Source organism: Nematolebias whitei, chromosome 16 (assembly GCF_014905685.2).
Source record: "Nematolebias whitei isolate Nwh7 chromosome 16, NemWhi1, whole genome shotgun sequence".
Classification (NCBI taxonomy): domain Eukaryota; kingdom Metazoa; phylum Chordata; class Actinopteri; order Cyprinodontiformes; family Rivulidae; genus Nematolebias; species Nematolebias whitei.
In genome coordinates, this window is record NC_056513.1 from 42,543,755 (window position 1) to 42,556,892 (window position 13,138).

The 13,138-nt window shown below is 45.2% G+C and overlaps 1 protein-coding gene across 1 annotated transcript in view; it reads left to right on the forward strand.

Moving 5' to 3' along the window:
• Nucleotides 1–3,786, forward strand: part of wipf2a (WAS/WASL interacting protein family, member 2a) — a gene marked incomplete at its 3' end in the record, with an annotated part of 30,057 nt that extends 26,271 nt beyond the window's left edge. Inside the window, 1 exon segment of the mRNA XM_037690008.1 lies at nucleotides 3,547–3,786. Coding sequence (XP_037545936.1) covers nucleotides 3,547–3,786 — 240 coding nt within the window.
• Nucleotides 3,787–13,138: the final 9,352 nt, after the last annotated feature.

Below are 13,138 nucleotides of genomic sequence, written 5' to 3' on the forward strand. Positions count from 1 at the left end.
ATGGATGGATGGATGGATGGATGGATGGATGGATGGATGGATGGATGTGTTAGTGCTCAGAAAATTGAGTAGAACTTCGAGCTACGACCACACAAGTTTTCACTCTGTCAGTAAAACTGATGACATCATTTTTATGCTAATGGTGGCTAATGTTGATTAGCTTTGCTGGCCATCTTGAACTGGTTGACCTTACAGACAAACCAACATGGACAAAAACCGTGCACACCAAAACGACTGATTTTCAAAGCCTGGATGAGCGAGACGCAGCCACGCGGCTCGTTATCACTTGTTTGCAAACACTTAGATTTCGGTAAACCTGCAGCAGAAAATGTGGCGAAACATTAACTATTTTCTTAAGTTTCTGTTTGCTAGCTGCTCCGCTGCACTGCAGCACCGTGACATCGATCTTTGGATCGGCTGCTTGGGCCTGTAGTGCCGTTATTTATTTATTTTACTTTCAAATGTTCAACGTACGACAGATTCCAGTCTGTTGCTCAATCATGTTTTTACATAGACAAGCACGAACTGGTTCTGCCTTTGTGCGTTTTGAGCAGCTACAGGACACGCTCGGTGTCTCCTGATGAGGTGAAGCTGGGCGCTTGGCTGTTTCCACTATCGTAAACAATGAAAACTGTCGTCACCATGTGTTTCATGACGGCTGTGTTCTCATCATGTCTGGCTTTAGTTCAGTTCACAGCTCACTGTAGGAGAGTTGTTCAACTTCTCGTCAGTGTGATGCCATAAATGTTTGACGGCACAGTGTCTTGTCGAAGCTCCAAAATTCATGGTTGAAACCCGTGCCTTCATCTAAAAAGGTTTTTTTGTTTGTTTGTTTTTTAAAGAAGCTGAGAACTTGTTTACTGATTTTTTTTATTAAAAGCTTTGTGTGAAAAATGCTAAAGAGCTCAAACCACACCGAGCGTCCGCCTTTTTGAGAACCAAACAACAGGAAGGAGAGACGGCCCATGTCAGAAGGGGTTCTGTGCAGACCAAAAGTGGGCGTTTCTGGAGAATAGGTGTTTGTAGAGGACAAACACTGATTGGCAGCTGTATTTCTGGCTCTTTAGTTAAGTTACGTCAGGTCTTTTTTTAAACTGAAGGTTTCTAAATACCAGCGTTATATTTGCTGTCAAACACAAGAAGCTTCTCTTTAGTTCTTGGTTGTAGCTGCACCTGACACAGGTTGTCTTGAGTGTGGTCTGGGTACAATGAAATATGAAACATCTGAAGTGAAACCTGCTCCTATTTGTCCAAAAGTCTGGTCTCAATTAAAGATCATGAGTCCTGTAACGAGATAACGGCCCAAAACAAAAGCTAAAAACAAAAGTTTTTCTTTAGAAGTTCTTCTCTGAGATCTGATCTATGAGAGGAGCTGAAACATGGAGTAGGGTTGACCCTTAAAACCAGAGACAGCTGAGGAAGTGAACCAGTAAACAGAATACCTGCTCCAGGTGCAGAAATCTGACCATCACTCATCTGCAGTGACTGATTTAAAAGATGAACAAGAAAATATGAAGTTAAAGGAAACACACTTTGTCCCTAGGCCAGTTTAAGTATCATTAATATTTTAGTTACTTTATTTTTCTTTCTTTATGAATTGATTGTAACTATTTTCACATTATTCAACAACCAAAACAGATTTAGTTTTTTAATGTAATGGCTAGGTATTAAAAGACAAACATTTAGCCCTCCACACTACCCAGTTATGTTGCTCTTATTTTGAAATGTAACCTGAAGTTCTGTGTTGAGCGGCAGAAAGAAAAGTTATGGAGACGCCGCTAATGTTGAACCGGTCAACACCGTAGACATAATAGATCTGTGGTTAACAAACACCTTGTTTTTTGTCTTCATCCAGTCAGATGTGGCCCTCCAGATATGCCGTCTGTTTTTGTCTGCAGAGATATCTATTTGCCATGTCAAGGGGCCTCCCGCCCATTTTTCTTAACGAGACACGCTGCTCACTCCCTCACTATCCATCCTTCAGTTCAGACAGTCTTACACTGCCATCCTGTGGTCAAAAAAGGTGCTACACACAAAAATTTACCAACATTTCTTCTCAAATTTGACAGTAATTACTAATTGTCGATTTCAAACAAGGGCAGCACGGTGGCACAACTGGTAGAGCTGCTGCCTCTCAGCGAGCAGGTCCCCGGTTCAAACCCCGGTCCAGGGGCCTTTCTGGGTGGAGTTTGCATGTTCTCTTCGTGCATGCGTGGGTTTTCTCCGGGTACTCCGGTTTCCTCCCACAGACCAAAAACATGCATGTTAGGCTGATTGGTAACTCTAAATTGTCCCTAGGTGTGAGTGAGAGAGTGAATGGTTGTTTGTCTCGTTTGTCTCTATGTGTCCCTGTGATGGACTTGCGACCCGTCCAGGGTGTCCCCCGCCCCTCGCACAGTGATTGCTGGACATGGGCACCAGCGACCCCCGTGACCCAAAATGGAATAAGCGGGTAAAGATAATGGATGGATGGATTTCAAACAATATTATCGTTTACCGCAATAATTTCTGAGACAATTAATCACCTGGAAAAATTTATCGTGACAGGCCTAGTTAATAGTCTGAGCTTTTAATGCTTTAATCAGTTGTTCTTAATAACTTAATGCATCACGTAGGAGCAGTTGATCAATGAATATATTTGTGAACGAGTATTAGGTCACGTGAGTAATCAGCTGTCTGTGCAGTAGGAACTTTTCTTTGTGAGTTCAGGTGTTTCACCTGGAAGGGGGAAACGGTTTTTGAACGGTGAATACGAAAGAAACTAGATGTTGTCAAGAGATGCAAGCGTTGTGGAAATATGTAGTGCCTTTAAATGGACACCGCTGAAACGTAAGGAGTAAATGGATTACCTGCAAAGGAGCAAGGACGGCTCTGACTTTAGTTCATCTGACACGGTAACAGTCGGCGCGTCGGCACTACCCGTGTACGAAGCACCGGCTTGGCCTCCACATCAATTACTACTTTTCACTTTCAGCTCATTTTGTCCTTGACAAAGTTTTCCAAAGAGCTTCATCACAGTTTTGTGGTTGTGTAGAAATAGCAACTGTGTGTTCACAATAAAAACTTTTTCTTTTTATGTTTTTTTTTATTTTCACAAATCACATGAAATTAATGAGCTTTCTTTCTCTACTACTGGAAACCTACAAAAATATCTTTCAGGTTATTGGACAACAAAGTTTGAACAAATAGCTGAAAAAGTTCTTAAAGTTTATTTTAACAGCCTCCTTATGGCTCCTTAACCTTTTTTATTTATTCATGCATATTTAGCACATCTCAACAAATCAAAGTGCTCTGATTAACGGGACATATATTATCTAGAAAACCAGTTACGACACTGTCCAACATCTGGAAGAAAAAGACAAGTTTGTTTTCTGTTTGTTTGGTTTGTTAAAGTATTTATTCATGTTAAATCTGTTCACAGGAGAAATTACAACTTGATAATCGTAGCGTTTAGATACGTCGAGCTGAAAAGTAACCGGCTCCGGACACCTCTGGAGAATTTGAGTCATTTTTCTGCCATTTAAAAACTGATCTGTGTCCACCCAGCTCCCCAGGTGCCTCCTCCAAGTTCTCGTAACGGTGGAAGAGATGCCCCTCCTCCACCTCCCCCGTACCGTGGCCACAGCTCCGAGCCCCCCAACCGGGTGGGGAAGCCGCCTCCTCCTCCCTCCCCTTCCTCCATCTCATCTTCCTCCTCATCCTCCAGGACCCCAGCTGGACCTCCTCCCCCTCCTCCACCTATCCGGAATGGTTACTCCAGCAGCTCCTCCTCTAAATCTGTCATAGGTGAGTGAGTACAGAACATTTCATCAAATCATCTCCTTCCACACATAACCTCACCTCCATGTTTAAATTTACATTTCCTTCAGCAAACTTAGAATGCCACTTACTTATTAAAATAGATCATACATGTATTTAGTCATGGGTCCTTGGACTTCTACTACATTACAGATCGTCAATAAATGACAATTTTCTCAAACAGAAAAAAACATTTTATGAAAAAGTGTCTTTCTTTTTGGCATCCAGCATGTTTGAAAGCATTTGCTTTAAGAAAAAATAAAAACATGGAGGAACGGATGATTTAATACGTCAAAAAAATCTTGCATCTTCATTTTTAATACTTTGTTTTCATAAATCAGCACTTTTGGCCTCCTTTCACATCTGTGTAGTTTTACTGATGGCTAACTGATCAAGTGTCATAAAGGGCTTGTTTTCCTCGTTTCCTAAAAAGTTTCAGTTTTGAAGATGCGAGGTTTCTGCCATCAGTGATGAGATCTAAGATGATGTTGCGTGACACGTTGCATTTATAGGAATATGCTGAGAGGAACATCTTCTCTTCTAACCTCACGCTGCTTTGCAGCTCTTCTTCACACAAGTTGCTGTGACCGCTCCAAACTTGTCTTTAATTTGTCCCAGGTGTTTTGCTGTCGAACTTCTCTCTGTGTGTGATCTTGACGGGATGGAGCTGTCAGTCATGGATATTCAAATATATTTCTACATCCATGCAAAACAGCCTTTTATTTCCTGAACGTCAGCAGTTCTTTGAATGTGATACTCTAAAGCACACAGAGGTTTAATGGCAGGTCTGACTTTAATGTGAAATTATTTCATTGTTCATGTTAGAGTTAAAAAGATTCCTCAGACGTATGCAACGTTCTCTGAAAATGACTTGACACAAAGTCACACGGTGGAACAAAGTTAAAAACAATGCACGCTTATCACATTATGAAATGAAGAGCACCACATCAGTCATAACAAGGCGGCGTGTTCATTCTAGTTCGTTAAATGACAGTCCACCAACAGGTGGAGGCTCAAGTAAAGCTGGTGTCTCGCGAAGCTGCAAAGATTGGACACGAAACTTTGAGGGGATGAAAGTTTCAATTGAACGGAGGAAGCCACCAGCGAGCCACGCAGCTTTTTGTGCTGCACATTATTGTCGTTCATTTCTGCCCACATTGCACCCGTCATGGCAGACGACTCGTACAAGGAAACTCTGAACCTCCAACAACCTGACACGTTTTGGAAACTCTCTCTTGAATGATTCAAGTTGTCTGCAGCAGTCGCAGTGAGAAACGCCTTAATATGCTTGGAGGTCTTTCTGTAATTCTTGTAACTATGAGATAATTCCCCCTTCCTTTAGTGCCCATCACCTAAACTGCTGCTGACTAATGTTCTGTTTTTGTTGGATCAATTCTAAACTCACTGAATAAATGTTGCTGCGTTATGGAAACCATTTCTGAAGCAGCCATAAGTTGATGGATTCAGATCAGATCATTTTGCAGTGAATAGTTGAATAGTCAAGCCTAATACTCAAACCAAACTTAACAAGAAGTACTTATGAGCCTCAGTAAAGTCATCCATAGAATATAAATGACGCCTCAACTCCTCAGAGCTGTTCGACCTCTCTGAGACGGTGGCTGTCACTCACTGTGCGTTGCTTCAGGTCAGACTGAACGATGTCTGGAGTGACTCTGATCAGGATCCCTGTTGAGTTCTGTGGGTAAACACACACACAAGAGACGCACTGTTTGATCTTACACACTTTCTAGTTTCCACAAATAAAACCACTAGCAGATTGTAAAGAATAATAATAAAAACATTGACCAGCTTCATAAAGTGCGTTCAGGAAGTATTCAGACCACTTTCACTTCTTGTAGTTTTGTTAAGCTGCAGTTTGATGCTACTATAGAGTGTTTTGTTTAGTTTTTTTTTATCTTATTGATCTACACCCAGGACCCCATGATGACAAAGTGAAAATAGAGTTCTGCACAGAACTGAAAATCACATTTACGTAAGTGTTCAGACCTTTTTCTCAAAACTCTTTAAACGGAGCTCCAGTTACAGCATCTGTTTCTCTGTGGTGCTGCTGAGCTGTTTCTACACGTCGACTGGAGTCCAGCTGTGGTAACGTATTTTCCACCGTACACGTCGCGCCGCCCTATAAGTCGCATCAGTCCAAATATGTCTAATAAAGTGGAAAAATCCATAAATATGTTGCTTGGCCATATACGTCGCATCTATTATGTGTCACCGCTGACGATCCAGAAATGTGGGCCGGTGTTATGCCAAAAATCGTTGGGCTGCCAAATGGTGGCCGCGGGAGCGTGCATGGGAGGATTTTAACAAGCATTTAACAAGATTAACATTTAAAAATAATTATTTGTTTGCTGGAAATTATAATAAATCTGTGTCTCGGTCTAACTTTTCCTTAATAAATGCACTTTGACGGTCAAATCAGCTGCATTTCAAAACCTGATTCGCATAATCGAGCACGTGCAGAGGGACGAGCCGCTGTTCATTTCTTCAAAATTTAACAAGAAAAGCACCTAAAACAATTGTTTGCTCGTAATTATAGCAAAGGTGTGTCAGCTGAACTGGGGCGGCTGTGGCTGAGTAGTTAGAGCAGTCATCCTCCAATGGCAGAGTTGGGGGTTCAAATCCACCAACAGTCATGTACTGAAGTGTCCCTGGGCAAGACACTGAACCCCTCATAGTCTCTGATGTGTGTCCCATCAATGTATGAATGTGATAAAGCTCTGATTATTCTCTTCAGAATGATTTGTTCAATTAGCTTTGTAGAGATCTAGTATAGAGCTGTATGAATGGATAAATGAGGACACAGGTTATAGTGTAAAGCACTGAATATCTCAATAAGATAGAAAGGTGCTATATAAGTACAGTCCATTTACTTAATAAATGCATTTTAGTGGTCAAATTAGCTGCATTTAGCCAGGGCGGTGCAGCTGGTTTGACGGTTACTCCAAGCAGTGAGCAGAATGAAGGTGGGGGGAATAGGGCAAGCCAATTGCATCATTAATAGCTGGTGAGGATTCTCATTCACCCAGGACATGGTAAATTCAAAAAAGGTCAAGACAAAAACAAAGTATAAAGTAAAGTATAAAAAATAAAGTCCAGTTGTTTTTGTTTTGAACTTTTTTGAATTTGTCGTTATAGCCATGTTGACCTATTACATGATACAACGGCATGCCATAAAGCTACTACTATTCTGCTGCCATCTAGTGGCTGAAAATGGTACTGTTCAAATCTTTTCAGTCAGAATGAATGAATGAAAACGGGCAACACGGTGGCACAACTGGTAGAACTGTTGCCTCTCAGCGAGCAGGTCCCTGGTTCAAATCCCGGTCCGGGGGCCTTTCTGGGTGAAGTTTGCATGTTCTCTCCGTGCATGCGTGGGTTTTCTCCAGGTACTCCGGTTTCCTCCCACAGACCAAAAACATGCATGTTAGGCTGATTGGTGACTCTAAATTGTCCCTAGGTGAGAGACAGAGAGTGTGAATGGTTGTTTGTCTTGTTTGTCTCTGTGTCCCTGTGATGGACTGGAGACCTGTCATGGGTGTCCCCCGCCTCTCGCACAGTGATTGCTGGACATGGACACCAGCGACCCTCGTGACCCAAGATGGAAGGACACCCTAGGCCGCAGTTTGATGATCGACTTTGTCGTCGTCTCAACTGATCTGCGGCTACATGTCTTGGACACTCGGGTGAAGAGAGGGGTGGAGCTGTCCACTGATCACTACCTGGTGGTGAGTTGGCTCCGATGGTGGGGGAGGATGCCGGTCAGACCTGGCAGACCCAAACATATTGTTAGGGTTTGCTGGGAACGTCTGACAGAGTCTCCTGTGAGACGGAGCTTTAACTCTCACCTCCGAGAGAACTTTGAACATGTTCCGGGGGAGGTAGGGGACATTGAGTCCGAGTGGGCCATGTTCTGTGCCTCTATTGTCAAGGCGGCTTACCGGAGCTGCAGCCGCAAGGTTGTCGTTGCCTGTTGCGTCGGCAACCCTCGAACCCGGTGTCGGACACCGTTGGTGAGGGATGCTGTCAGGCTGAAGAAGGAGTCCTATCGGGCCTTTTTGGCCAGTGAGACCCCGGAAGCAGCTGATGGGTACCGGCAGTCCAAGCGGCATGCGGCTCGGGTGGTCGCTGAGGCAAAAACTCGGGCATGGGAGGAGTTCGGAGAGGCCATGGAGAATGACTTCCACACGGCTTCGAGCCGATTCTGGTCCACCATCTGGCGTCTCAGGGGAGGAAAGCGGTACACCAACAACACTGTTTATAGTGGGGGTGGTGTGCTGCTGACCTCAGCTCGGGATGTCGTGGGTCGGTGGGCAGAATACTTTGAAGACCTCCTCAATCCCACCGGCACGTCTTCCACTGAGGAAGCAGAGCCTGAGGACTCTAGGTCGGGCCCTCCAATCTCTGGTGCTGAGGTCACCGAGGTGGTTAAAGAGCTTCTCGGTGGCAGGGCCCCAGGGGTAGATGAGATTTGCCCGGAGTTCCTTAAGGCTCTGGATGTTGTAGGGTTGTGTTGGCTTACGCGACTCTGCAGTGTGCGTGGACATTGGGGGAAGTTCCCCTGGATTGGCTGACTGGGGTGGTGGTCCCCCTATTCAAAAAGGGGGACCGTAGAGTGTGTTCCAACTACAGGGGAATCACGCTCTTAAGCCTCCCTAGTAAGGTCTATTCGGGGGTTCTGGAGAGGAGGGTTAGTCGGATAGTCGAACCTCGGATTCAGGAGGAGCAGTGCGGTTTTCGTCCTGGTCATGTAACTTTGGACCAGCTCTACACTCTCGGCAGGGTCCTGGAGCGTGAGTGGGAGTTTGCCCAACCGGTTTACATGTGCTTTGTGGACTAGGAGAAGGCATTCGACCGCATCCCTCGGGGAACCCTGTGAGGGGTACTCTGGAAGTATGGGGCACCGGGCCCTTTGATATGGGCTGTTAGGTCCCTGTATGACCAGTGTCAGCCTGGTCCGCATTGCCGGCAGTAAGTCGGGCTTGTTCCCGGTGAAAGTTGGACTCCGCCAAGGTTGTCCTTTGTCACCGATTCTGTTCATAACTTTTATGGACAGAATTTCTAGGCGCAGCCAAGGTGTTGAGGGGATCCGTTTTGGTGGCCTTAGGATTGCGTCTCTGCTTTTTGCAGATGATGTGGTCCTGTTGGCTTCATCAGATCGTGATCTACAGCTTTTGAAGGAGCGGTTTGCAGCCGAGTGCGACACGGCCGGGATGAAGATCAGTTCCTCCAAATCCAAGGCCATGGTTTTGAGCCGGAAAAGGGTAGAGTGCCCTCTCCGGGTCAGGGAGGAGAACCTGCCCAATTGGAGGAGTTCAAGTATCTTGGGGTCTTGTTCACGAAAGAGGGAAAAATGGAACGCGAGATCGATAGGCGGATAGGTGCAGCATCTGCAGTGAAGCAAGCACTGTACAGGTCTGTCGTGGTGAAGAGAGAGCTGAGTCAAAAGGCGAAGCTCTCAATTTACCGATCGATCTACGTTCCTACCCTCATCTCTGGTCATGAGCTTTGGGTTGTGACCGAAAGAACGAGATCTCGGATACAAGCGGCCGAAATGAGTTTTCTCCGCAGGGTGTCTGGGCTCTCCCTTAGAGATAGGGTGAGAAGCTTGATTATCTGGGAGGGACTCGGAGTAGAGCCGCTGCTTCTCCACGTCGAGAGGAGCCAGTTGAGGTGGCTCGGGCATCTGTTTAGGACGCCTCCTGGACACCTCCCTGGTGAGATGTTCCGGACACGTCCCACCGGGAGGAGACCCAGAGGAAGACCCAGGACACGCTGGAGGGACTATGTTTCTCGGCCGGCCTGGGAATGCCTCGGGATTCCCCCGGAGGAGCTGGACCAAGTAGCTGGGGAAAGGGAAGTCTGGGCCTCCCTACTTAGGCTGCTACCCCCGTGACCCGACCCCGGATAAGTGGAAGAAAATGGATGGATGAATGGATGAGTGAAAAAAATAACCAAAATGGTACGCACGTGTACCAAACCGAACGTACCGAAACGGTTCAGTACACACATGTACCATTACACCTCTAATAGATATAGATATATAGATACATAATACTGTTAGGCTTCTTGATCTGGGTCTTTGATTCTAAATTTTGTAAACCATAAACATGCAAATGTGAGCTGGTATGAAATAAAAATCCTTGAATCCTTTATTGAAGGCCGTCTCGATGATGAATATATGTGTAGAAAAGAAGACGTGAGGTCAAAGACCTGTCCTCAGAGCAAAACACTTGAAATCTGCTTGACGGACTCGGACTATGAAGAACTCGGTTCTGGTTAAACTAAGGGTGCATTCACACCAGCCCTGTTGTTCCGAACTCTAGTTCATTTTCCTAGGAAGTCCGGTTCGTTTGGGGAGGTGTGAACGCACCATCGAACTCGGTCACAGACCAAAAAGGCGAACTCTGGCCCGCCTAAAAACCTAGGTCTCGGTCCGGTTGAAGAAAAGTCTTGCACGGTTCGAGTGCAGTGTGAATGCAACCAGACAAGAGACTGCTCCAAAAGCAGGAAGTGGAGTACAGTGTAGGGCAAACAAACACGCATTTCTCTTACCTCATATGGAGCTGTCAGCTGCCTTGTGTGAAAAACAACATTCTCCATGGTCTTCTGCCTCATCTTCTGCTCATGCTGAGTCCATTGTTGAAAAATGACAAAACAGAAATCCTAAAACTGCTCAAATTTGACGCCGCTCCATTTTTGTTTTTATTTCCAGAAGAAGAAGTGTCTTCAGAGGTTTTTGTGTTGTTTCTTTCAGTAGTTCTTGGTGCAGCGCCCCCACAGGCGAGTGGGGGAACAGGTTGGTTCAACAGGTTGACTCGACTGCACAGTGCAGTGTGAATGCAAACGCACCAGCTCAAATGTAAACAAAAGCTCATGAATATTGGTCCCCAACCGAGTCTACCGGACTATCTGGTGTGAAAACAACCCAAGACTCATCTGTTTAGTCTTATTCTCAAAGTTTTTTCTGGAGGAATCCAGGCACCACTCATCTGCCGGCCGCACAGTAAAGCATGGTGGTGGCAGCATCGTGATGCGGAGTGTTTCTCAGCAGCAGGGACTGGGATGAACTGGTCAGGATCAAAGGAAAGCTGAATGAAAGAAAAAGTTGATAAATCTTTGTGAAAACCTGTTGCACAGGACCCAAACCCTCTGACTGGGCCCAAGGGTCACCTTCCAACATGAACATGACTAAAACACACAGAAGACACCACAGGAGTGGATTGGAGACAGCTCTGTGATGTTCTAGCCTCCAAACCAGTGTCCTGGAGCTGAAGTGGCTCCACTGGTCCCTGCTCATAAACTGAGCTCTGTGCACCACTGGGTTAGGTTCTGTAAATTAATATCTGAATATTTTATTTGAACTCTCTTCTGTTCCTACAGCCTGACAGAAAGTTACCTCTTTCCTGGACGCCTGTTGTGTTTGCAGAAGAAACGAGCTCGTCTGCAACCTCCAGTTTTGTCTCATTCAGTCTCTAAACCTAATTACTAATCATGTCTTGTTGTTTTTTCTTCAGATGAGTTTGAATCCAAGTTCAACTTCCATCCCTTTGAAGATCTTCCACCTCCAGAGGATTACAGGCCTTTCAGCAAGGTCTACCCCAGCAAAACTGACAAGAGTAAGAACAAATTCTTATGGTCTTGTCTTCTTAAACAAGCAGCTGAGGTTAACTCGAGGCTTTGTGGGGGAATCGATGGTGTAAAATAGTTATAAAGTTGTTTCATCCAGTAGTAAAATCACCTTCAGTGAAAGGTCCGTGCAAAACAAAGGCAAAGTGAATAAGCAGCTGTAATTTTTAATGTCTTAATATCATTAGCATGGGTAGCCTTGCTAACAGCAGGCACCACAAATATTTATTTCTGCAATAAATGAAGGATGAACACTATTCTGTAATCTGCTGAATCATCTGCTGAAGCTCCTGTCGCTCCTCTGTAAGCAGCTTGTCAGCTCTTCGTCTTTCTACTTCACGTTTTACTACCTCAATAATCTGTCTGTGTGCACATGTTCACAACATTAAAATGTGTTGTTCTCCGCACAGCAGGCAGACACGAGTACATCTGTACTCTTCCACAACAACTGAAACATCCTGCAGCTCAAGAAGACTCTCAGAAACTTTGCTTCTTCACAACAGAGTTCCTGTTTGGCCTTTTTTTACCGTTCCCACTATCGTGACCAGCTTGGGGTGATGCGTGTCCCATCGCTGTATGAAGGTGATAAAGTACAGATCTAGTAGAGGAGGTCTGTGTGAATGGGCAACTGAGGCACAGCTTGTGTTGTGAACAGCTGCGAGTGTCTTGATGAGGCAGAAAGGAGCTGTATACAGTCCGTTTATATTCACAGCTCTGGTCTGAGCTGCTTGAAGATGCTCTTGTAGCATTTACCTTACCAGACTGCAAGTCCATCACAGGGACACGGAGACAAAAGACAAACCACCATGGACTTGATGGTATATCCATGTCTGGATATCTAGAATCTTCTTCCTTTGTAGGTGGTCTGGCTTAACCTGAGAGGTAGGGTGAGGAGCTCGGAGTGGAGCCGCTGCTCCTTCACATCAGGAGTCAGTAGAGGTGGTGTAGGCATCTCATTAGGATGCCTCCTTTAGAGGTGTTTGTCACCTTGGGCTCCCCCAGGTGAAGGGATGTCTGGATTTCTGTCCTGGACCTGTTGCCGCTGTGATCCAGTAGAAGGTGAATGGAGTGTTGAAACCAGAGCGTTTCTTCTCTGACACGTTCAGATGAGACGGAAAGTAAAGTTTACGTTTAGGAAGCTCTTGTTCTTCCTGCACCTTGGTCCAGTCCTTCTCTAATAGTGGGGCGCGCCTCCCTGGGGGGGCCCGGAGCAATGCCAGGAGGGGGCGCATGTGACCTCGGGGAACATTTAGCGGCAGGCATTAGTTTTTTTTGCACCATTCTCATTGTGTCAGGGTGCGTTCAGCAACTGTTGCTAAAATCCGTCAACTCTCAGTCCGACTAATAAAGTTATGAACAAATCTGTCTTGTTGTTTGGGGAGCGGTGATTGAACCGTGTCGCTGTGACTCCTCTCGTCACCCACAGCACGCATGAGACGGAGAATAAACTCAGAGCGACACCTGCCCCTCTTCCTCTTACTTTAACAATTTATTTTTTAGTTTGTCAAAGCACAATTTTTATATTTTTTTAATACAGAAGTAATGTTTAATAAATGTTAGGACTCTATTCTTTGCTAACAAGTCCTCCGCTACATGATGTTGGACCACATGATGTTCACAGTTGGACCGCATGATGTTCACAGTTGGACCGCATGATGTTCACAGTTGGACAACATGATGTTCACAGTTGGAC